At 50.5% G+C, this 24,224-nt stretch overlaps 1 protein-coding gene across 1 annotated transcript in view; it reads left to right on the top strand.

The window, feature by feature from the left end:
* RNF213 (ring finger protein 213) overlaps positions 1 to 24,224 on the top strand; it is a 49,296-nt gene that overhangs the window by 22,013 nt on the left and 3,059 nt on the right. Inside the window, exons 26-62 of the mRNA XM_032706752.1 lie at positions 208 to 401; positions 784 to 936; positions 1,568 to 5,161; positions 5,394 to 5,530; positions 5,818 to 5,913; positions 6,332 to 6,450; positions 6,938 to 7,060; positions 7,664 to 7,746; positions 8,551 to 8,698; positions 9,026 to 9,161; positions 9,790 to 9,978; positions 10,345 to 10,484; positions 10,899 to 11,053; positions 11,381 to 11,593; positions 11,960 to 12,141; positions 12,874 to 12,994; positions 13,101 to 13,201; positions 13,457 to 13,636; positions 14,004 to 14,167; positions 14,261 to 14,363; positions 15,073 to 15,187; positions 15,724 to 15,934; positions 16,560 to 16,750; positions 17,064 to 17,192; positions 17,420 to 17,530; positions 17,772 to 18,014; positions 18,628 to 18,709; positions 19,311 to 19,345; positions 19,669 to 19,763; positions 20,090 to 20,249; positions 20,570 to 20,750; positions 21,523 to 21,617; positions 21,912 to 22,163; positions 22,471 to 22,603; positions 23,293 to 23,376; positions 23,685 to 23,865; positions 23,980 to 24,181. Coding sequence (XP_032562643.1) covers positions 208 to 401; positions 784 to 936; positions 1,568 to 5,161; positions 5,394 to 5,530; positions 5,818 to 5,913; positions 6,332 to 6,450; positions 6,938 to 7,060; positions 7,664 to 7,746; positions 8,551 to 8,698; positions 9,026 to 9,161; positions 9,790 to 9,978; positions 10,345 to 10,484; positions 10,899 to 11,053; positions 11,381 to 11,593; positions 11,960 to 12,141; positions 12,874 to 12,994; positions 13,101 to 13,201; positions 13,457 to 13,636; positions 14,004 to 14,167; positions 14,261 to 14,363; positions 15,073 to 15,187; positions 15,724 to 15,934; positions 16,560 to 16,750; positions 17,064 to 17,192; positions 17,420 to 17,530; positions 17,772 to 18,014; positions 18,628 to 18,709; positions 19,311 to 19,345; positions 19,669 to 19,763; positions 20,090 to 20,249; positions 20,570 to 20,750; positions 21,523 to 21,617; positions 21,912 to 22,163; positions 22,471 to 22,603; positions 23,293 to 23,376; positions 23,685 to 23,865; positions 23,980 to 24,181 — 8,831 coding nt within the window. The remainder of the gene's footprint in view (positions 1 to 207; positions 402 to 783; positions 937 to 1,567; positions 5,162 to 5,393; positions 5,531 to 5,817; positions 5,914 to 6,331; positions 6,451 to 6,937; positions 7,061 to 7,663; positions 7,747 to 8,550; positions 8,699 to 9,025; positions 9,162 to 9,789; positions 9,979 to 10,344; positions 10,485 to 10,898; positions 11,054 to 11,380; positions 11,594 to 11,959; positions 12,142 to 12,873; positions 12,995 to 13,100; positions 13,202 to 13,456; positions 13,637 to 14,003; positions 14,168 to 14,260; positions 14,364 to 15,072; positions 15,188 to 15,723; positions 15,935 to 16,559; positions 16,751 to 17,063; positions 17,193 to 17,419; positions 17,531 to 17,771; positions 18,015 to 18,627; positions 18,710 to 19,310; positions 19,346 to 19,668; positions 19,764 to 20,089; positions 20,250 to 20,569; positions 20,751 to 21,522; positions 21,618 to 21,911; positions 22,164 to 22,470; positions 22,604 to 23,292; positions 23,377 to 23,684; positions 23,866 to 23,979; positions 24,182 to 24,224) is intronic.

Here is a 24,224-nt window from a genome sequence, read left to right as displayed (position 1 = left end):
CATGTGGATAACAACAGCAGTGGCTTGGATTCCAGGCTCCAGCTGCTCAGACCAGGTTTAGGCTTTCTTCTGGAATGCCTTTTAGGAAGGTTCAGAGATTTCAGAGCATAGGGTACTTAAGCATTTTATTTCCTTCTTTCTGTTATGGCTTTAATATGATGTATTCAATATCAATCACTTTAATTCTTGTGGTGTTTTTTAAAACAGGGAAATCTCTCTATGTGAAGAGGCTACATGAGAGGCTGCAAGAAGAGCAGCCTGACTGTACAGAACTTCTGGAAACCATCAGACTAATTGAACCAGAAGTGGATGAAGATAAAGTGCTAAAATCTCTCCTGCCTTTTCTGAAGAAAGAACACCAGACAAAACCCATGATATTCCATTTTGATATCACCTCCTCAGTAAGTACATCCCTCCCACAGCTGCCTTGTCCAAGAAGTCCTGTATGGATCCTTGAAAGAGTTGTTTCTTTAAAGCTCTTGTTTCTTAGTAAGCCATTTCTCAAGGATGTATATTCTAATTATTGTGTGACACAAATAACTCATTACCATCAAGGTGGTTGGACTTAGAACAGTTCCTAGAGACTTGGAACAACTTCCTAGAGAAGCTGTAAAGTCTCATCCTTGGAGGTACTAAAAACCTGGCTGGGTGTGGCCCTGGGCAGCCTGTTCTAGCTGAGCCTGTTTGAGCAAAGAACCTTCCCACCCTCAACTGTTCTGTGATTCTGTGAGGTTGTGATGGGTAAATGAAGAGGAAATGCCTTTGTGTCTTTTCTTGTGATAGGTGCAACGTGGAATTCCAGAGTTTCTCTTCAAGCTGTTGGTTTTGCAGTACCTGACAGATAATAATGGCAATATGTGGCTGCGACAGAAGTGTCATCTGTATGTCATTGAAATCCTCGAGGTGTCCCCAGTGCCAAAGAAAGCAGCCACACCTGTATGTACACAGCAGTGCTCCATTTCTGGGAATTTCTCAGTCATTTTGCTCGTGGTTGTACATGGAGACTGTAACTGTAAACACAGCACAGGAATTCTCTGCTCCATTTGGGGTGTGCTGTGTGTACAAAGTGAGAATAAAATCAGACAGTAAATTGGGCCTGTCATGATTCCCTTGGGTTGGTGACTTCTGAAGGCTTGTTAGTCCAAGGCTCACTGGCCCCACTGTAACATTTATAGGAAATAGAAAAATGGAAAATCTAATGTTCCTCGTGTTAATTTGCAGGTTTGAAAGTACTGGAATATTTATATGGAGCTAAAAGAACAGAATATGGAAGTGACAGTTTCTTGGGTTTAGTTTTCTTCAAGGTAGCACTGAGAAGGGGCTGGAGGTGACACAGGACTCATGTTCCAGAGAGGAAAGTGTAGAAGGGAATAGAATTCATTGGTGCCCTTTATGTGGAAGAAGGGATACAAAGGGGAAAAGGTGTCCTGGTTGTGTGGGCTGGCTCTCGTTACTCGGCTCTGTGGTTTTAGCCAAGAAGACTGTTAAGAACAGATTAACTAAACTGAAGAAGATCAGGGCTCTGATCATCAGCTCTGTGATGACTCTTTCCTTTCCTCTTCTCCAGGTGTCAGCAAGCCAGAAGTACAATTTCTTAGATGTGTTCCCTAAAGTAACGTGTAAGTCTCCCAAAGAAGTACTAGAAATGGAGACACTTGGAAAACAGTCTGGGGATGTTTCAGACCCCGGAATGGACAAGGAGGAATTTTGCAGTGAGGCTTTCCAGAGACCTTTCCAGTATCTGAAGAGGTTTGATCAGGGGTGTGACCTGGACGTGTTCTGGTACGAAGCCCACTCGGTGGAGGGGAGCCCGGCGGAATGTCTGCAGCTGTTCCTGCTGCACTGCGGGATCGTGGATCCCTCCTGGGCAGAGCTCCGCAACTTCGCCTGGTTCCTCAACATTCAGCTGAGAGACTGTGAAGCTTCTGTCTTCTGCAACCCTGACTTTGTCCGGGACACTTTGAAAGGTTTCAAAAACTTTGTCGTTACCTTCATGATTTTAATGGCGAGGGATTTTGCGACGCCCTCCCTGAACATTTCCGATCAGAGCTCGGGAAGACAGTCCTCCCACCTGGAGAACGTGGCGGAGGAAGATCTTCTTCCGTTCCGCATTCGGAAGAGGTGGGAGTCGGAGCCTCACCCCTACTTGTTTTTCAATGAAGATCGTGTGTCCATGACGTTCATCGGGTTCCACTTCCAGCCGAACGGCCCTCAGGGTGTTGATGCCATCAACCCTCTGAACGGCAGCGTCATCAAGCGGAACATCATGACTGCACAGCTGTACCAGGGCTTGTTACTGCAGAGGGTTCCCTTCAACGTGCCGTTCGATCGGCTGCCTCGGCACGAGAAGCTCGAGAGGCTTTGCATGGTATTGGGGCTCTCCTGGGTGGTAGACCCTGACGAGACATACGAGCTCACCACAGACAACGTGCTGAAGATCTTGGCCATTGAGATGCGATTCCGATGCAACATCCCGGTTGTCATCATGGGAGAGACGGGCTGTGGGAAAACCAGACTGGTGAAGTTCCTGTGCCAGTTACGCAGAAGCTTTGTAGAGGTGGAGAACATGAAGCTTGTCAAAGTCCACGGAGGTACCACTGCAGAGATGATCTATGCCAGGATCAGAGAAGCAGAAGCCCTGGCTAAAGCCAACAAGGAGCAGCACGGGTTGGACACTGTCCTGTTTTTCGATGAGGCCAACACGACAGAGGCCGTGAGCAGCATCAAGGAGGTTCTGTGTGACCGCACGGTGCAGGGGAAGCCTTTGGCCTCCGGCTCTGGCTTGCGGATCATCGCAGCCTGCAACCCGTATCGAAAGCACACGCCCAAGATGATCCAACGCCTGGAATTAGCTGGGCTGGGCTACCGTGTCAAAGCAGATGAGACCAAGGATAAGCTCGGGTCTGTCCCTCTGAGGCAGCTCGTGTACCGGGTCCACGCGCTCCCGCCCAGCATGATCCCGTTAGTGTGGGATTTCGGGCAGCTGAACAACCTGACGGAGAAGATGTACATCCAGCAGATCGTGCAGAGGGTCGCAGAGCAGGTCCCCATGGAGCAGGGTGAGGTGGAGGCAATCACAGAGGTGCTCTTTGCCTCCCAGAAGTACATGAGGCAGAGGGACGACGAGTGCAGCTTCGTCAGCCTGCGGGACGTGGAGCGCTGCATGGAAGTTTTCAAGTGGTTTTACAGGCACAGTGAGCTGCTGCTGAGGGAGCTGGAGAAGTACCTGGCCGAGAAGAAAGCACCAAAGGGCAATGTTGAGAGAAACAACACTATCTGGTCCTTGGTGCTGGCAGTTGGGGTCTGCTATCACGCCTCCTTGGAAAGGAAGGAGGCCTACAGGAGTGCTATCAGCCAGGTCCTTCCAAAGCCTTATGACACCCAGAAAAAGATTTTGGAAGAAATCTCCCTGATGCAGGACTTATTCCTGAGTGGTGTGCAGCTCCGGGATACCATAGCAAGAAACTTGGCCTTGAAGGAAAATGTCTTTATGATGGTCATCTGTATTGAGCTAAAAATCCCTCTTTTTCTCGTCGGGAAACCTGGGAGTTCCAAATCCCTTGCGAAAACCATCGTGGCCGACGCTATGCAGGGCCAAGCAGCTCATTCAGATTTGTTCAAGGACCTGAAGCAGATCCATCTCGTGTCCTTTCAGTGCAGCCCCCTCTCCACTCCGGAGGGAATCATAGGCACTTTCAAGCACTGTGCTCGATTCCAGGAAGGGAAGAACTTGGATGAATATGTCTCCGTGGTGGTTTTGGATGAGATTGGGCTGGCAGAAGACTCTCCCAAAATGCCCTTGAAGACTTTGCATCCACTTTTGGAAGATGGCTGCATAGATGATGTCCCTCTTCCTCACAAGAAGGTTGGCTTCATTGGGATTTCCAACTGGGCCCTGGACCCTGCCAAGATGAACCGAGGCATCTTTGTGTCTCGTGGGGACCCCAGCAGAGAGGAGCTCATCGAGAGCGCGAAGGGGATTTGCTGCTCATCGCGAGGGGCTTTGCAGAAGGTCGAGCCCTATTTCCATCCCTTTGCAGACGCATATGAAAATATTTGCAAGGCCCAAGACAGGGAGTTCTTTGGTCTCCGTGACTACTACAGCCTCATAAAGATGTTTTTCGCCTTGGCCAAGAACTCCAAGAGCGAGCCGACACCTCAGGACATCGCCGAAGTGGTTCTTCGTAACTTCGGTGGCAAAGATGATGTCAATGCCTTGGAAATATTCACCTCAAAGTTACCAGAGAAAGGAGAGATACACGCTCATGACATCAGTAGGATTGAGCTGGTCCGACAGAACATTTGCAGCAGTGCTGAGGATGGGGATTGCAGGTACCTGCTTGTGTTGACTGAGAACTACGCGGCACTGCAGATCCTCCAGCAAGCTTTCTTCACTGCCCGGCAGCAGCCAGAAATTATCTTTGGCTCCAGTTTCCCTAAAGACCAAGAATATACCCAGATATGCAGGAACATCAACCGTGTGAAGGTCTGCATGGAAACTGGCCAAATGGTTGTGCTCCTCAACTTGCAAAACCTCTATGAGAGCCTCTACGATGCCCTCAACCAGTACTACGTGTACCTTGCTGGCCAGAAGTACGTGGATTTGGGGCTGGGCACCCACCGGGTGAAGTGCCGCGTGCACCCCAAGTTCCGCTTGATCGTCATCGAGGAGAAGGACGTGGTGTACAAGCACTTCCCCATTCCACTGATCAACCGGCTGGAGAAGCACTACCTGGATATCAGCACCGTCCTGGACAAGGGGCAAAGAGAAACCGTGAAGGAGCTGCAGAAGTGGGTGCAGGAGTTCGCCGCGGTCAGTACGGAGGAGCACTTCCTGAGCCAGCAGCGGTACCGCCCGGCCGACGTGTTCGTGGGCTACCAGCCCAGCACCTGCGCCTCGGTGGTGCTGCAGACCACGGAGAGGCTGCGGGCACAGTGTCCTCCCGGGGAGCTCCAGGCCCGGGTGAAGAGGGAGGCCCAGCTGGCCCTGCTGAACTGTGCCACCCCCGACGCCGTCATCCGCCTCTGCAGCTCCGTGGGGATGTTCATGGCAGATTCCTTGGCCAAAACGTACTTCAGGCAGCAGCAGCACACGTCCTTTGCAGACTTTCTCCGTGCTCATGTCCACCAGGGGTCTGGGTCCCAAACAGCCTTCACAGAGGTGAGTGCCTGGTGGGGTCCTCCCAACACCACCCAACCTGCCCTCAGGTTTTTGTTTATCCTGCCAGGGCTGCAGGATGTTCAGCAGTGGCCCTGGGTTGCTGTAACAACCCACATTGGCCCTTTGCCTGTTGGCAGTGTTGGTTTTGGGGGTGCAGTCCAGCTCTGCAGCACAGGGCACAGGTGAGGGGTCTGTGCTGCCTTCTTGCTGCATTCCTGCCCCTTGTCCCCAGGTCACCACCTTCTCCCGGCTGCTCACCAGCACCGACGCTGCCTGCCTGGAGAGGGAGGTGCAGGGGAAAGCCCAAAGGCCCCAGATCCTGTTCCTGCAGCAGTTTGACACGGAGTACTCCTTCCTGAGGAGCATCAGGTGAGTCTGGGCTCGTGTTATCCCGCTCGGAACAGGCCATCAGCTGGGTGGAAGGTGTGTGGGCAGAACACCTGGAGTCACACATGGGAAAGGGAGGCAGGAGCCCGTGCTGTGCTGACAGTGAGCTGGCTCGGAGCAAACCTTATCAGACACAGGTGGGGTTTGGTGTTTTAATCTCTCCTTCTGCCTGCAGCAGCCAAAGCTAATGTGGAGTGACTGGTTCTTTAGTCTTTAATGTTTGGTTTTTACACTTAGTGACTTCTGTTAAATCCCTTTTCACTCTTCAGGGATTTCCTGGATGCCACTTCAGGAAATAAAGTCCTTATTATTCAGACAGACTTTGAAGATGGCTCTCAAGATGCCCAGCTTGTCGCCTCTGCCAAGTAAGTCGGGTGTGAAGTGGTTCAATTCTGCTTGGCCACTCCTCACCACCTTTGCTTATTTGTGCTGTTTGGGGATTTCAGACTCAGGAGTGTGCAGTCCTTTATTCTGCAGCAGAGTGAATCTGGATGCGCTAATTATATTTCAAATAATAATCTGTAGCCCAAGTCAAAATAAACTAAGCTGGGTCAAGTGAGCAGATAATCCCCTTTGAAGTGTGAATTCTGCCCACTGGCTGCAGGAGTCCTGAAGAGCTGAGGGTCAGGGGGATCATTTGAGGCACAGCTGGAGGTGGCAGCTTGGCCGGGTGGAAGGAGTGAGAGTCACTTGGCCTGTCTGGGGAGAGGAAACGTGTCTGCTCAGAGGAAGGACCCATGCCCTGGAGCCTGTGTGTGCTCTGCCAGCATTCCTGTGTTGCAGATACACCGTCGTCAATGAGATCAACAAGGGGGACCTGGGAGACGTCTCTGTCTTTGTTTACTTTATCATGAAGCTTTCCCGGCTGGAAGGAGGAACGTCCTACGTGGGATTCCATGGAGGTGGGTGAGCCCTTCTGTCCCTCCTCACTCTTCAGCTGGCTCCAGGCAGTTGCTTCTCTGGCTCCTTTTGAATGCTGAAGATCTGGACACAGGATGTGTCCTGTGCCTTGTCAGAGCTGCTTCCCTGCCCCACAGCGCCTGGCCTGGGGGATCAGTGCCTGGAGAGAGCAGCACACAAACACAAGGGTAACTCCCTGGGCATGCTGTCCCCTGGGAGGCCCTGGAACACGTGCTGATGTGTTCTGCTCTCAGCAGAAGGGTCTTCTGGGTCTGGTGGCTTCTGAGAGCCTCAGAGCCCTGGTCCTGTGCGTGCCCTGTCAGGGAGTGTGTTCTGAGGGAACTCTGCTTCCCTTCCTACAGCCAGAGGTGAGAGTCAGTGAGCTCTGAATGTAAACCCACAGGTGCTGGCAGGTAGTTTTTGGGAAGCTGTTCTAGAAGAACAGGCTGCAGGCATGGAATGATTTCTTGCTGTTGCTCTCTCCTGCAGGCCTGTGGCAGTCAGTGCACATCGACGACCTGCGCAGATCCAAGGACATGGTCTCGGACATGACGGCCCTGCAGAACCTCACCATCGGCCAGGTGTTCTCTGAGGGCTCGGCCAAAACCAAAGGTGAGCTGTGTGCTGGCTCTGCCAGCCACTGGGGCTGATGTGCCAGTGGGAAAAGGGGAGCTGTGGTCCCAGACTTGGTGCTAGAGGAACCACTAGCACCTGGTACAGTGGAACTGTGACTGTCCCTGCTCAGAACGTGGTTTTTTGGGGGGATTCCAACTGGTATTTGTATTTAGTTCATTGCTACAACTTTGGGTCATCAGGTAAGTTAATTTGGTAGTTTTAGGTTTTTCTTTTGACAGGAATGTGGTATTTGCACTGCTCAGCAGCCTGAGTGCTCTGTCCCATCACGAGAGGCAGCAGATGCTGTGTGACAGACACCACTGACAAGGGTCTTTCTATCCCCTCAGTTTTTTCTTACTCTCACACTGCCTGATAGGATTCTGGGAGAGCTTAGGGCATCAGCTCAGTGTCACTTCTTCCAGTTCTTGCTGCATGAAGCCTGACAGCCCCAGCAACTGTGTCTGTATTTGGGAGGTGGATGCAGGTGCTAATGGATCTGACAGATCTTCTGCTGATCTGGGATGCACTTGCTAAAATAAACCCTTATCTGACTGATGCAGAAATTTACTGCTACTTTCTAATAAAAATTCTACACCTTAGTTGCAGCTCTGCCTGTGAATGGAGAAGCACAGGAGGAAGAGATGGAGGTTGAAATGCCAGTGTCAGAAGCAGAGCACTATGAGGTCAGTTCAGAATACATTTGTTTGCTTCTCAGCTGTCAGGATGGGTCTCTGCTCTGTCATCCATAGGTGCAACACACCTTTTGTATCCCCATTGCCTTGAAATCCATCAGCAGTATTTGCATCATGAATGTGAATGATCAGACAGAAATTCCTCCTCCCCACTGTCCAGTCAAAATTAGCATTACTAAAGAAATGAAGCATCCTAAGAACCCTCTAAATCCTTAGTCATTTCGTACTTCTAATTTTCAAAAATCAGCTTTAAAGGCTTCTGCTGCCTTTCTCCCCCTGAAGGTGGGAGCTGTGTTTCTGAGCCTGCCTCTCCAGCTGGGTGTGCTTTGGGGTGTGCACTGGAGCCCTGCTGGAGCTGGCTGAGAGCTTGGCTGTGCTGCAGCCACACCCACACTGGCTCATGTTCCCCTGGCAGCCTCAGCTGGAGGATGCCCAGGACAAGGGACATGTGGCTTTTTCCCTTCATGTGCTGAAATGTTCCCCAGGGAGGGCAAATTTTCCCTGGTCACATTTATCATTTTCGCTTTTCCTGCTGAACTGCTGAATCTTTCATCTGTAGGAATCTTATCTCAGTACAAGGGCTGTGTCACAGGCCAGTTTGAAAGGACCACAGAAGTTGCATCATGTACTTGACAGCAAAAGGACTCAGAAGTGCAGTCTGAGATGAGAGCTGGGAGTGGGGGTGCCAGGGAACAGACCCTTTCCAGGGAGCCCTGTCACCATTCCAGGAGGGGTGTGCTGGGGCAGGAGTGCAGCACTGGAGAGGAATGATCCTGTTCATGCTGTTCTGGGCAGGGTGAGGTCCTGGACACCACCGTGCTCCTGAGGACCTGTGTGCAGAGTGCTGTGGGGATGCTGCGGGACCAGAACGAGGACCTGAGTCGGAGCAGGAAGCGCATTAAGATTCTCCTCGGCCTCCTCTCCAAGGAGGATGACTTGAAAGGTATGTGCTGCAGGTCCCTGGGCATCTGGGGGACCCCCAACCCGTGTCAGTCAGGTCACTGGGGACCCAAGGGTCACTGGGCAAGGAGGATCTCCCAGGAGTGTGTGTGTCCCTGCTCCAGTCTGTTGCTCCTTTCATGGCTGTAGGGCTTTTCCTGCAGTTCAGGTGGTGGCTTTCTCTCTGGCTGTGCTGGCTCTGGTGGCTGGTTTTTTTTCCCCTAGTTGGCTAATTACTGAAACAACTGTAAAATGCTGTGCTTGGTGGGATATCTGCATTTGGATGCAATGCTAATACAACAGAAAATGTGAGTTCCTTCTTGTTTTGTAGCCTCTTTCCTGAAGATAACAAAGGCTCGTCTCTCCAGCCTTCTGAAGAAGCAAGAAGAAAATTCCCTTCACCCAAAAAACTGGGTTCTTCGGGAGGCTTCCAACCTCAGTGCTCTCCAGGAGGGAGGAACCTTCAGGTGAGGACAGCAGCAATCCTTGGAATGTGCAGGCTTCCAGGAAGGGTCTGCAAATGGCACCTGTGCAGCAGAGGCAGCAGTTTTGTGTAATCTGAATATTTGCAGTGTCAGCCTCCAGTCTGTGCTGGAAACCCTCCAAAGGCAGTTTTAGCCTCTCCTGGTTCCTGAGGGGGATGATTTAGAGCTGAATGGGCTGTGCTGGGACAAGGATGCTCAAATGCTTTGAGTGGAACAGTGGGATTACAGGTGAGCCAGGAGTGAGAGAAGTGTAGGGGTTTATTGGTGGTATATTTTTCCCTTAAAGGCAGGATTAGGATTTCCTCTCAAGCAAATGTCAGCAACTATTCAGGACAGTCACCTCCCTGGAGGTCACTCCTTCACAGGAGGGAGAACACTGAACTCTTCCATATAAACAGAAAACTAGTAACCAAAGTCTAAAGAATACTGAAAATAAAAAATACCTTTCCCTTACAGGTGGTCCTTTCATGTACTTCTCTTCTGCCTTGTTGTAATCAATGTTATCCATGGCAGCAATCATGTAGATGATGGCCTGAAAAAGCATTTAATTAATTTATAATCATTCAGCAAAACTAAATCACGAGTTTTTCTGTCTCTCTCTGCCCTAAAGGCACACCCTGTGGAAGCGAGTCCAGAAGGTGATCACTCCATTCCTGGCTCTCCTGATTTCTGTCATAGACAGGGATGGCAACCTGGAGCTGTTGGCCAGACCAGCAGCAAAGTGGGTGACAAACCTGTGGATGTTCATCTTCAGTGATACCAAACTCCTGACTGTGCCCTCTGGGGTGGGGAAGAACAGGTGAGCCCAGAGGGAGCAGCAGGAGGGCTGGGACCAGCCCAGCACTGGCTTTAATCCCACATGGCAGAGGGACACTGTGCTGTGCCTGGGCACTGCTGGGGGCTGCCCAAGTCACTGCCCCGTCCTGCCCAGCCCCTGCAGCCCATGTGTCCTGCCAGGACAGCCCTCTGGCCAGGGAGTGCTGGCTGAGGAAGTGCTGGTGCTCCACAGCTGGCAAAATGAGCTGTATCAGAGCCCTGCAGTTCTCTCCCCTTCTCTTGTCCCCTCCTAGGGCTGATTTCTTGCTTTCTGCACCTTCTACCTCTGTTGTCTGAATGTGCTTCCCAGGCAAAAGCCCAGTGCATTAATGACCTTTTAATCTCCCAGCTCTCAGCCAGAGATAATTCTGGTGCAGAACAACATGGTGGTGTCTGCTGATGCTGGGAATGAGATGCCCTTCAGCTGGAGGATAAAGGAGTACCTGGATGAGATGTGGTTGGAAGCTCAATACATCCAAAACACTGAAGGTGAGAACCTGGCTTGAGCATCTCCACCTGTCCTGTGAGCTCTGGTTTGTCACTGCTGTACCCCTCCAGGACACTGGAGTCACCTTCAGTCCCTCTGTGCTCCTACAAGCCAGCAGAGCTCTGTGCAGGCAGCTTTTCTTTGTGCTTTTCACTATTAATCTTTCTCACCTATCTGTGCCCTTGCATTCAAAATGCTGTGGAGGTGCCAAGAGTTAATGACAAGGTGAGATTCCAGAAATACGACACTGGTGCTGGGCTGACAAGGCCTGGCCTGAGTCCCTCATTAGTGCCCTGAATGAGGGGAGTGCTGGGTGCATCAGTGATTAATTAGGTGTCAGTCTGTCTAGGATAGATGCTGTGTCAAAGCCAGCCTCCTCCCAATATCCAGCTTTTTTCTGCATTCTCATTTTCCAGACCATGCTGAGAAGTTTGTGGATATCTTCCAGAAAACTGCCCTGGGAAAATTTATCTCTGCTCTGCCTGAGGAAGACAGGCAGATGCTCTTCCAGTGCTACATCACAGACTTTATTTTCCTGACCATCAATGTGTCCTCCCAAGTGGAGCTGCAGGTCAGTGTCTGGAACAAGAGCTGGAAACCCTTTAGATGGAGAGAAGAGTGTGGTGCTTGTGAATGTGTCCTCCTGAATTAGTCCTGCCTCTCAGAGAAAATCCCCCTCTGAGACAGACCAACAGCAAGGGCACCCCAAAGCAGGTGCTTTGACACTGAGCGGCTGCTGAGATTGCTCAGAAAGCAGCACCCGTATAAATTGACACATTTAAGACTGTCTTTGTAAGGAACTGACTCTCTTCTTTCAGAGGATTTTGCCAGTGTTTCTGGTGCAAAACTAATTATATAAAAGCCCTTTTTTGATGTTGGTTTAACTCCTCCCCTGCAGTGCCTGCGCTCCGCGTTCGTGTCCTGCGTGGCCGAGTGGGCGGCCGCGTCCCCCCGGGGAGAGGAGCCCGTGCCCGCCCTGCCCTGGGTCCACCTGGCATACAACCAGTTCAGGAGCCGCCTGCAGAACCTCTCCAGGATCCTGGCTGTGAACCCCCGTGTGGTTGTCTACCTCATCAACCAGGAAGGATGTGGAATTCCACACTCAGAGATGGTAGAGTCGCTGCCGGGCACTTTGTGGTCCTCGGCCCTAGCAGGGAGCTCTGTCTTCACTGAGTTAGCTGGAGTTCACTCTCCTTTGGATTTCAGCTGCAGCAGAGGGGGAAGCACAAGCTCAGGATCCTCAGAATTAGCAATGATCTGCTGTGTTGTTGTTGCTACTGGCAGGTTTTAGAATAGTTTGCCCTGCTTTTGCATTAGTTAAAACAGTCCTAAGGGGCCGAGCCACAGGCATGAGAATTCCAGAGCTTAACATAATCAAGTGGAACGTTATTCAGTAGACCATGTGCTCTAGCAAGGTCCATGAGTAATTCTGAGCTGCAGCTGTTGTGTTACACTTGGCCCCTGTGTCCGTGCCCAGGTTTTGGACGTGTTGGCTGCACTGGTGTGTGCTGAAGAGCTGGAGAACCAGGTGCTGACATCCCCCCCAGAGGTCTGGCTGCAGAGAGTGAGGAACCTTCAGATGCCCGTTGAATTTCTGTGTAAAGAGAAGGATGCACAGCGGGGTGGGAGTCGGTGCCATCAGCTGCTGAGGGAACTCAGGTGGGTACCACAGCTCTGCTCACAGCCCTGGTCCTCTGCCTGGCTGGTAATTAGGGCATTGGTACAGCCTGAAGCTGCTTGGTGCTGCTTTTCTCAGACTGCAAACCCTTCCAGATTCCTGCTGGGCTCAATTACATACCAAGCAGCAAGAACCACATTTTTTCCTCTCATCTCCTGTGGATTCTCCCTCTAAATCTGGCAGTAGCATCCGGTGCATTCCATCTGGGTTCAGGGGTTATTTAAAACTCTCCTCAGGTTCCTGTCAACCAGCAGTGCCTCCCCACTTCATCCCCTGGGCACAAAGGCTGTGGGAGGTGGGGAATTTCACTGCATCTTGTCTTTTAGAAGAAAACCTGGAGAGATACCCCAATTTCTCACAGAGCTTGTTTAGTTTATTTGAGGTGAAGAAAACATAGTTAGTTGTGATTAGTATTTTTTAAATTACTTTCTTCCTATAGAAGTTAGAGGTGTGGGATGGTGTGTGCAGTGGTGCTGGTCCTGCTGCAGTGCTGCCTCCAGGCCAGGCCCCTGGGTTAGGTGCTGTGTGTGTTCTGCCCTTCACAGAAATCCCTTTGGATAACAAAGGGGCAAAGTAAGAATGTCATGACAAGTGCAGAATTGCTGTGGTGGGGAGCATGAAAAGCAGTGAGATCGTTGACTGACCCGACTGCACTGCCATTCCTGCTCTCAGCTCATAATGTTCTGTTTGAACCCCTGCTCTCCTTCCCACAGAGTGTGCTGGAACCGGGTGTTTGCCATGGCTCTGTTTGTGGAACACGTGTTGTTTGGCATCAACACCGTGATGCCAGAATTCGAGATTTTAGTGAAAAAATACACTGTGCGTCTTGCCAAGGTAAAGCTGTGATTTCACCTCTTCCCTCTTCGCTTCTGCTGATCATGGGAATTTGTGTCTCGGGTGTTAGAGCTGAGTCACTGAGCTTTGTTCTCTCCCTCTGCAGTGTTTCCAGCACGGTTCGGACATGAAGACTCATCCAACTTTTCTTGCAGTGATGACAGTGCTGTGGGAGTGTAAGGACGAGGTCAGCAGCAGGCTCTACAGGTACTGACAGGGGGACAGGCAGGGACATGGCCCATGCTGCCAGCACATTTCTGAGGGTAAGGCAGCACTTCATGTGTTGTAGTGAAAGCCAGATGAGAGCAATAACCCCGTTTGATTCTGCACCCTGGGCTGAGCAGTGAGCCAGCTGGTCTGGTGTTATCTCCTCTTGGTCTAGTTGCAGATGAACATCTTATTAAAGGCTTTTGATAAGACAACATGGAAGCAGTTGTGTTCACTGTTGTTTCTGGATTACAGATACGGTCTGAAGCCGTGTCCCATCTGCCTGGGAGAGCTGAAGGATCCCATCTGCCTGCCTTGCAACCACGTGTTCTGCCACAAGTGCATCAGCACGTGGCTGGTGCCAGCACAGATGCACTGTCCATGCTGCAGAGTCGCTGTGGGGGATGTGGAGTTAACTGTCTCCAAGGAGATCAGGTATTCCACCCTCTCCAAGGGGGAGCCTTGCGGTGGGGCAGGTGTGGTGAGGAATTTCTCCCCTCTGAGGTTGTCACCATGAGCAGAATGGGGGAACTCTGCTTCTCTCCCTCTGGAACCAAACAGGTCCTGCCCCCTTCTGTCTGTTGATTCAAAAGAAGGAAGAAGCTGCCTTGGCCCCTGTAAGAAAACTGTAAATTACAGAATCATAGAATGGTTGGGGTTGGAAGGGACCTTGAAGATCATCTAGTTGGAAAGCTGGAAAAGTATCTCACCTTGGTGACTTTTGCCTTTATCTGCATGATTCCTCCATTATTTAAGGGGTTCTGTATTTGAACATTGTCTCAATGCTTTTACCCTTCCCCAGAGATGCCATAGCAAGGAATGCCCTGTTCCGGCAGAGGTGCAACAATTTCTTCATAGATGTTGTCACTACCATGTGCTTCAAGGACAATGAACCCCCTGACTCGAAGGTGATCCAGAGGCTCCTTGATCTGCTGTTTGTTCACAGAAGCCTCCTGAAAGATTCAGGTGAGCTCCCTTCACCCTGATGCTCAGCCTCATGGAGCTGTCTGCCACCACCTTCTCTCACCTGCCAAACCTGTCTTTTCCTTCTCTCCACAGATCACCCTGCTGTCTACACAAAATTCCTGTCCCCATTCAATGATGAGGTGGATGAAACTCCCATCATCCGCTCAGTGATGCTGAAGCTGCTCTTGAAGTACAGGTGAGCAGTGGGACAGCTGAGGGATGTTGTATCAGGGCATGGCTCAGCTCTCTTCATGACCCCATCGAGCCAATCTGATCACTGCTCTCACTTCCATGCTATTCCTTGAATTTGAATCCTTGCAGGTGAAATTCATCCCAGGCCTTTGCATTAGCAATGCAGCTTGGCTGGCTTGCATGGAGTATCTGTGGTGGAGTATCTGAGCAGGCTGTGCCAAGGTTTCCCTGGCTGCTCCTGACCCAGCCCTGTGCTGAAGGGGGAGGGCTGGGTGGCTGGAAGGTAGCTGGCTGACTGCTATGCTCCAGGTCAGCAAAGCAGTGCTCCTCACCCACAGAGGATTAATCAGGACTGATCTGTCAGCTCCACAGACCTCCCCGTTCCCACAGCTCTCCCAGCCTCCCTTTGCAGGCAGGGCTCAGAAGCCACTTCTCAGGTGTGATCATCTCCTAAATCAGATGCTTAAAGCAGCTCAGATGCCTTCTGCCCTGGAAATGCTCCTTGAGCATTGCTGACGATCGAAGCCTGGCTCAGGCTGTGAAGCCAGATGGCATCTGCAAAATGTGGCCTAAGGGCTTTTCCATCTTCCAGCTGGATCCAGAGTGACCCCACATGTCACACAGGCATCACTGGTAGTTCTGTTGTGATTTAGGACATGAGCAGTAGCTCTCAGCACAGCAGCTGTGTGAGGGGGTGTTTCTCTCTCCCGTAGCTTCAATGAAGTGAAAGATGATGTGCAGCACTACCTGTCCCAGGTGGAGCACAGCGAGCTCCTAGAGAAAAATGACAAAAAGGAGCTCTACTTACTTTTTGTCAACTGCATAGAGGTAAGAGTGCTGGGGAGGTATGAGCTGGGCCTTGAAACTGTTGCAGGAATAAAAAAAAGTCAGGAATAGAAACTCAACTGCTATTTTAGGCAAGTTTCTTGTGTACAGTAACTAGTTGTCCAACTAGGAAGCCCAAGGCTGATATCAAATCACCTGGTCAGAACCTGCTCTCAGGGACTAGCTAGAGTTTCTTGTAGAAGGGTTTCTTTATAAAATCAACATTGTGTTCTTCCTAAGGGACAGGTAAAGCTTGGCATCTTGGGACATGGGTTGTGTGTGGCCGGTCAGCCTGCTCATAGCTCTTGCTTGGCTCCATGCTTAGGAAATGTGGGACAGCTGGGGCACACTGTAAAAATGGTGTTTGGTGATGTTGCAGAGGTTTAGGATAAGCACTGGAGAGGTCACAGGGAGGAGCTAATGGCAGTGGGGTGGAGGGTGCAGGGAGAGATGTGGGTTTGCTGTGCTCACTGCAGTGTGGGTGTCAGTGCTGACTGAAGTGTCTCTGCTGCTCATGCCACATCCTGGCCCTTCTTTAGGATTCCCTGTGTGAAAAGTCTGAGGACAGCCTTGGATATGAGCATATAAACAATCTGCTTGGAAGTGGAGGCTTTCCAGAGAACTATCTCCCAGGGAGCAACCGAGAGACTCCTCAGGAATCATCCGTGGAATACCTGCAGGCAGTGGCCAAGGTTCGCCTGTACCTCAGCAAGGCTGCAGAGCTCATCTCTGACTTGCAGCAGCACACACGTAAGCCTAATTAGTCTGCTGGAAAATGGGAATGCTGGATACAGAGCAAAGGCACCAGGGCAGGTGGGCTGGATGCAGTCAGTGCACCCGTGCTCTGCTGAACCTGCTTTGATGTGTGGCCAAGAACAACTCTTTCTCTTGAGGGTGTCAGTCAGTGTTTGTCCCCTGTACCATGTGTGAGAAGTGCTCCATAACTAGTAGCAAGGCTGTGCTGGTGACTCCAAAGGTGTCATCATGTGGCAATTACACCTTTGGAAGGAGATTTGTTTTATCCTCCAGATTCCAGCCCACTCAATTGAACTTTAAAGCATAAATGCTGCTTCAGACACATGACTGCTGTAAGGTTTATTGTTTTATAGGAATGAGAGCTCTGTGCAGCTAAAAGGGATTAAGAGTTTATATCAAAGAGTTTATATCTTCTCTGTCAAAGAAATGAATCATTGTCTGAAACCTGGCTGAGGAAACGCTCCAGACAACACTTGGGGAAGGGAGGGCTCTGAAGTTCTCCCGTGTAGTTACTCAGTAGTAGTAAAGGGATTTGGTGCTACAGCTGGTGCAGACAGAAGTTTTAAAAGGTGGGATGTGCCTTTACCCTTTTTTTTTTTTTTTTTTTTTTCCCCTCCAGAGCAAGACCAGGCAGAGGAGAAGCAGCGTTACCTGGCAGGTGTGAGGCAGTTCTGCAGCCTCACTGGGAACGACTGGCATCGTGTGTACCTGGTCCGCAGGGTTGCCAGTCAGTATGGGATGGAGTTTGCTCAGAAGCTTGTCACAGAGCCACAGTTCCAGTGGGTGTTCCCAGCGGAAATTCTGCGACAGGTAAAGAAGAGGTGTCTCCTGGAGATGGTTCTGGTCTCCTCTTCATCCTCACTTTGTGCTGCTTTGGGGTGTTTCTACTGGTGTGTGGCTCCTGGGGGACCCACCACAGTGGGAGTGGTTGTGAAGATGACTTGTCCCCGCTCTCTGCTCAGTGGAGTCTCTCCTGGCTGTGCAGAGCCCTTGGGTGGCTGTGCCTGCTGCTGCCTCTCTGGGAAGGCTGAAATGCCCCAGTGCTGGGGAGGAAGAGGAGATTCTGCCTTCACCAACAGGTGGCTGTTGCCCACAGTGCTCTCCATGGGTTGTTCCTTTGCAGGTCCAGAGCAGCCAGGCCAACCCCATCGACCGGTACCTGGCGTGTGGGGAGAGGTACCGGGCCCTGCGCGACGCCGTGGGACGGGCCATGGTGGAGGGCACTGCTGAGGGGCTCCTCGAGGCAGAGAAGGTACAGCCCACCCCTCAGCAGGACCCGCTGGGGTTGGGATGGCCACTCTTTCAGCTCTGTGGGCAGTGTCTGTTCCCATGCAGGTACCTGAGGGGCCTCTGCTTGAAGGTCACGGTGCCTTGTGCTGCAGACACACGTGTTTGCTTTGCTTTCTCACCTGCATGTGCAGCCACTGTAGCTGGGACAGCTCTATTCTGTTCCCTGTCACATCATCCATTCTTTTCCAGGCTTCCAGCAGCTCCCCAGCTGTGGAATCAGTCCACCTGCTCCTGGCCATTTTCCGGGAGGTCACTGCCCTGTATGGCGCCAGGGACCCGAGCCTTCATCCCAAGCAGCAGGTAAGACCCTCCCCTTTGGAAGCTTGTGACAAACCTGCTTCCTGGAAAAGGATAAAGGAGATTTGAGTCAGTGGTGGAAGAGCTTTTGTTCCTCTGCCCCAGACACGGTGATGTCCCGGGCTGGGCAGTCTGGGAGTGTTTTCAAAGCGGGTTAGCCCAGCGTGGGGAGCAGCTGACAGTCCTCTTCACTGGGCTGGGCAGTGTCGTGCTGGGTGTATTTCTTTTCAATGTGTTCTTTCAGCAAACGGCCACGATGACTCAGTTCATCCAGAACTCCCAAGTCCTGAATTCTCCAGAGCTGCAGCACTTTGCAGCTGCCCTTGTGGGGAATGCCCTGCCAGCCCTGAGCGTGGACCCCCAGAGCTCCAGCCAGCACAGGGCACTGGTTGAGGTGGCCGTTCACACCACTGCTGTGCTGCTGTGTGGGCACAGCCCCGTCCTGCAGCCCCTCAGGAACCTGGCCTTCCAGCCACGCACCATGGAGGTAAAGAGATGGAACTCAGATGCAGTTCAGCATATTTCTAGTTCTTTCCTGTGTTTGTGGGATCCTCTGTAACCTGACCTTTCTTAACATTGTGACATCAAAAGCTGTGAAATGCTGATGTGTGATTATTTCAGTGCTGTTGGGGTTAAATAGCACAACAACAAGGTCCAGCCTTAAAAAGGTACCTCTGCATCCTGAGCAGTATCAAGAAAATACTTTTGCTGGTATTTGAGTGAGCAGAGCTGGAAGCAGTGGGTGCTGTGCAGACCTGCCTGCTCCAGGGAGCACTGGCTCCTGAGTCGGGGTGGAGGGAGCTGCTGCTCCACTGCTGGCTACCTAAAATGTAAGGAAATGGCTGGTACACACTAGGGTGCATCAGGAATCCAGTTCAGGATGTCTGGAGAGTGCACGTGCAAGTCTTAACAATATAGACAGTTCTAAGAGTGGATTTTCAAAGGCAGAATTTGAAGATCTGTGTCTACGTCACCTGCCTGAACTCTGTGTTCAGATGTCTCATGTTCCCCATTGTGAATAAAGAACCAGTGAGCAACTGCTACAGGAAAGAACTGATTTGTAGATCCATTTGTCACCTTTTTCCCTTTTTCCCCCTCAGCACTCGTTCCTACCCACAATGCCAGAGGACATCATGGCTCAGGCGAGGGCCTGGGAAGGAGTGGCCGCTCTGCGCTGGTACAGTAAGTGCTCCTGGATGACTTTGGAAGGGATTGAAGGGTGATCCTTGGGTTTGGAATTCCAAGTGTAAGGACAAACACACTCTTCAACATGAGTTATCCTTTGTAAATCAAGATTTATAACGAAGGTTTGTGTAGGTGATGCACCAAAGTGCATCAAATGTCTGTTTAGTCTTCAGTCTGCAGCTGTTGGCAGAGTTTTAGGGGGCACACGACCTGTCCTGTCACTTGTGGCAACATTCACAAGTGTGAGAGAAGAGCACTGGGCCACCTTCCTGGTCAGCTGTCAGTCTCTCTCCCCACAGCAGGACCTTACTGCAGCCTGGGAGTCCAGGGCTGGGAGCATTCCTTCAGGAATGCCACTTTGGCACTCGCAGCAGAATCTTTCAGGCTTCCATTCCTTGTTTTCAAGGAGAAGCAGCGCTGAAAAATTCCTTGAGTTCCTGTGTAGGCTTGTCATTCCTTTGAGGTGTGTGACAGTCAGGGCTTTTGGTTAGATCTTGAAGCATATTTCTTGCTCCAGGATGTTGGTGCCTATGAAAGGAAATAACAGGGGTTTTATAAATCTGTCTTATAACGCTGTCCTGTTTGTTTCTCTCAATAGCATGTCCCAATGGCCACCCCTGCACTGTGGGAGAGGTAAGAATTTGGGACTGGTGGGTTTTCAAGCAGACTGTTTTCAGCAATAAACTTCTTATTTTGTTTACTGGTTTTAATGTTCTATTGCACAGAGTTCAATTTCTAAACTCGATATTATTAATCATTTTGTAATCTAAATCTCATAACCTGTATTAAGGCTGTTCTGCCGTAAATGTAGGAAACATGAGGCAGAGGCCCTGTGCCCAGGGTATGCAGAAGGGTTTTTAATTGAGCAGTTACAGCTTGGATTTTTGTTTCACTCCCTTTTCCTGCTGGAGAGGCTCTTGCTGTGGAATTCAGTGTTCTCCTTTTCCTTTTCCCAGTGTGGCCGCCCCGTGGAGGTCGGCCGCTGTCTGGAATGCCACCTCCCCATCGGAGGTTTCCGTTACACACCCGTGCCGGGCTTCACGGAATTCCGGTAGGTTCCTTCACCTTTTCAGTGCTAAGTGATGCAGGACCTGCCTGTCATGCCTTCCAGGCCAAAGGTACCAACCACTCCATGCTGCTCTCTGGAATGTTGGGAAGGGATGTCCAAGCGAGAGTAATCAGCCAGTAAAACCAAACAAATTGGTTTATCTGTGTACAAAACTTACTGGAAGCCTTTGCTCCCCTGTAGCACTTTTAATTGGCAGCTTTTGTGGCATTCAAAGACCTTATGGGTCAAAAAGACATTACTGGGTATCAGAAATGCCTTGTGTGGTTTTTGTCAGGGCAAAAAAGTACTATATATACACTTTCCTACAGGAATAATGAAGACAGAACTCAAACTGGCCACATTCTTGGAGATGTTGAGCACAGAAGAACACTGGGAGTGTCTGACCGGGGCATGTCCCCCGTTGTCTTTGTCCTGATCCGCTCGCTCACACACCTGTCGATGCTGCTGGGAGCCACAAAAGACCCTCAGGTATCTTCCAGAAACAGTCCCAGGTGGCCACACAGAATGTAGTGAAACCTTTGTACGCGGCTGGTCCTTTTCATCACGTTGCCAAGTAACCAGGGCAGTCTGTCCAGGTGCAAGACCCAAATTCCCTTCTCTCCTTGCCCGGGGATGATTTTGGCTCCTTCATGCACTTCCATGGAGGTTTATGCACCCACAGCTGCCTTTAGTGGCTCCAGTGGCAGGAATCCCATGGGGTGGAGTCTGGCAGGACTGAGCTCTGGGTGCCTTGGGCTTCCCTGGGTGTTACTGGCTGTGCTCAGCTCTTGCCTTTTGTCACTCTTCAGTCCTTGGGAAGGATCATCAAGCCGCGGGTGCGCGACGCCGTGAGCTTCCTGCAGGAGCACGTCCAGGAGGACTTGGAACAGCTGACAAAAATTTTGGGGAAGAGTGTGGATGAGACTATCAACACCCTTCATCTTGTGCTCAGCAGACTCCTCCAGGACCCCCCTCAGCAGCCAGGCCAGTGTAAGGAAACCCACCTGCCATATCCCAGCTAAGCTGTGTTTGAAGGGCTGCAGTGACACAGCCTCTCGGCTGATAAACCACTTCCAACAGCAGTAGCTGAGCTGATGAGGAAGATCCAGAATTTGAAGCTTGTTTCTTACTGTAGGGAGTGAAGAATTTTTGGCCGTTTGCTTCTTTCAGTCGGGTACATGGGGTTTGCAAGGTTTGGTGCAGTCGATACTTCTGAAAATGAATTATTGACTAAATAACATCATGACAGATTGGCAGAGCCTCCAGCTCCCGAGCGGGGGGGATGCTCCCAGCACAGCAGCTCGTGCTGTGTGCAATCTATATTCTGTGCTGCCCTCTAAATGACTCCCAAGGAGATCTTTGGTAGAAGAGGGCTGGCAGAGTGTGGTTTGTGGGAGAATCTGGGGTGCAAGTTGACATCTCACTGTGTCATGGAGGGATTTATATGTAATGGCCATATTTTGTGTGTGACAGCACCAGTCAGTATTCCAAGCTTCAGTCTGTCATTGATCATGGTCTGACCTTGGGCAAGCTGTTTAACCTTTCTGGGTGAATGACTTGTACAAGTGTCCCCATCATTCACATGCGTGCTGGTTTGGGTGTCACTCTCCAGATAGTCATTTAGCTTCTAGGACCTCTGCAACTGCTCTTGCTCCTCATGCTGACCTGCAAGGATGTCCCATCAGGAATGTCACTTGGAGAACCTGTGCTCTCTTTTCACCGAGCTGTTGCAGCTGTAAGAGATGAAATATTCCTGTTGCAGGGCCAGTGCGGTTCGATGCTGTTCTCTCTACCAAGGAGAAGAGAAACAAATGGGAAGAAATTGTTGCAAACACAATTATTGTTCCTGAATTGAAGGTGAGAAATTTGCTGGACAAAATGTCAGTAGCTGAGTAGTTCAAAATGCATTTATGTGGAAATCTGATGTGCTGTAATACCTCTGCTACACTTTTCAACCAGCTGTTCCTAAAGCCAACCTGTCCATGACACAGCTGCAGGTTAAGGATCAGCCAACTTTATTCTACCTGTGGAAATGAGAGTCTGAGATTCGGGTTGTGCTGGGTTGGTTTTGTACAGCTGGAAAAGCAGAAATGGCTTAACTCAGTTGAAAACATTTGTCCAATATTTTTTTTTTATTTTTTTTTAATGCAGGATTTGGATAAAAATCTTCTGAAGTTAAACCAACAGATACAAGAGGATGAGAGAATTTCTTCCAATCCCATTGTGAAAATAGTGTATGGTGACCCAGCTGCATTCCTGTCCCAGCTGCCAAAGAACAGTCACATACATCACTCCAAGATGTGGAGCTGCAGGAAGAGGATTTCAGTGGAGAACCTGGGCCATGTTGTCCAGCAAAAGAATGCCAGGGACACTGTCCCTCTCCTTTGGAAGTTCCTGCAGAAGGTGAGGGGAACACAGGGATGAGAGCCTGGAATGTTCAGAGGGCGCAGAGCCAAGGACTGGTTGGGGTGGGAAGGGACCCTGGAGCTCCAGCCCCTGCCTGGGCAGGGTCACCCAGAGCCAGTTGCCCAGGACTAAACCATGTTTGGATTATCCAGTGACTTTATTCTCACCAATTGCTATAATCTCGAGAATGCACATGGAAAATATTGTTGTCTTTTAAACATTTGAAAAGGAATTCCATAAAAGTATCCAAAACTGGTGTGTCCAAGCACAGCCTCACCCACACAGGCTCCCTTTCCTCTTCCAGGAAACTGAACTGAGACTGGTGAAATTCCTGCCAGAGATTCTGGCTCTGCAGAGGGACTTGGTGAGGCGATTCCAGAACACTGCTGAGATCAAACGCTGCTCCATCAGGGAATTCCTCAGAGAACCCCTCTCAGGTGAGAAGACTCTGCCAAAACTGTAATTACTGAAATAGAAAGTGCTGGATTGTCCAGTTGAAACTGAAGGTGAAAACTTCTCTTGAACTTGCAGTCTTAAGACCTCATATTTCTTTTTAATTCCCATCCAAACAAACTGGAGACCTTAGCCCTGGAGTTATGGTTGGAAAGGTCACCAGGTGATTTTAAAGGGAATTAAGCAAAAGAGATTTTTCACAAGGGGTGGGAGCTCTGCTCAGACACAGCAAGAGAAATCCCTCAGTGCATCAATGGGATGTTCACTTTCTAAGCTCAGCCCCAGAGCAGGGCCTACCTAAAGGGTGGAATAGATATGCTTTCCTTCCTTTCCTGAACAGATATTTTGTGGCAACTCCTCCAATTGTATTTAAGTACAATTACTGATGTTTTTAAGTACTTCTGGGAAAGTACTGAAGTACTTAAGGTCATGGAGAATCAGACCAAGGATCAATACAGCCTGGGCCAATAGTAGATAATAATACAAAAATATGAACAAACAGAGCAAATGAGTCCATTTGATACCATTAGAAAAATGTTTAATGTCTGTTTAGTCTCTCGAGCAGTTTGAGCAGTTGCCTAGAGTTCAGTGGTGTGCTTTGAAAATTCCTGCATTATGGAGTTTCACGGTGTTGCCAGGTGTTTCATGGAGTTGTCTTTCTGTTGTTCCTCAGATGTGATGAGGGACCTGTTACAGAGGAGAGTGAATGTGTTTCTGTCTGTCTGGAACAAGCTGAGAAGCTCTCTGGGCACCAATGGTGAGCACCTTCTTTCCCAGTGCTGCTCCTCTTTCACAGTTTGGGTTCCTCCTGTCAGTGATGCTGAGACATAGCCTCAAAACTGAGCTTGGCCATTGAATTTTAAGATCATTCAGGCACAAGTGGAAGAATTTGTTTCCCTCCTGTAGTATTCTCACCTGAACTTGTGTGCTTCAGTGCTGATCCCTAATGCAGAGAGCGTAGCTTTTCTCAGGCTCTACATTGTGCTGCCGTGGGTCAGCTCAGGAGAGGCTTGCTCAGCCTGGGCTGCCTCTGGGCCACCTCAAACAGTCTTCTCTTTATTTCAGGAGAAATTAAGCTCCCTAAAGGCTACTGTGATGCTGACCTGACCTTGGACAGCAAGCTCGAGGTCCTTCTGCCCCGGCGGCAGGGGCTGGGCCTCTGCTCCACCGCCCTGGCCAGTTACCTCATCGGTCTGCACAACGACTTCATCCACTCAGTGAACAAACACATCAAGGAAGATGACAGGTGTGTTGCTATTCCATTTTTCGGGCTCTTGTTTCATTTCCTGCTCCCACACAGGCAGCTTTCCTGCTGCAGAAAGGCTCCTGTCTCTGATGGAGGCCGTTTGCTCCCCTGCAGGTACGTGATCAGCCCGTCGGAAGTGGCTGACCTGCATCTCATCAGTTACGAGGTGGAGAGAGACCTGATTCCTCTGATCCTGTCCAACTGCCAGTACAGCATGGAAAAGGGAGGGGAGACACTGCAGGACTTTGATCTGGAGAAGATCCAGCAGCAAGTCATCAGCAAGTTCCTGCAGGGGAAGCCGCTCATCACGCTGACGGTGGGCTGGGGCAGGGGCTGTGCTGCCTGGCTGGGGGGGCCCT

This window comes from Chiroxiphia lanceolata, chromosome 19, assembly GCF_009829145.1.
Source record: "Chiroxiphia lanceolata isolate bChiLan1 chromosome 19, bChiLan1.pri, whole genome shotgun sequence".
Lineage (NCBI taxonomy): Eukaryota > Metazoa > Chordata > Aves > Passeriformes > Pipridae > Chiroxiphia > Chiroxiphia lanceolata.
This window is presented reverse-complemented; position numbering and strand designations above follow the sequence as displayed.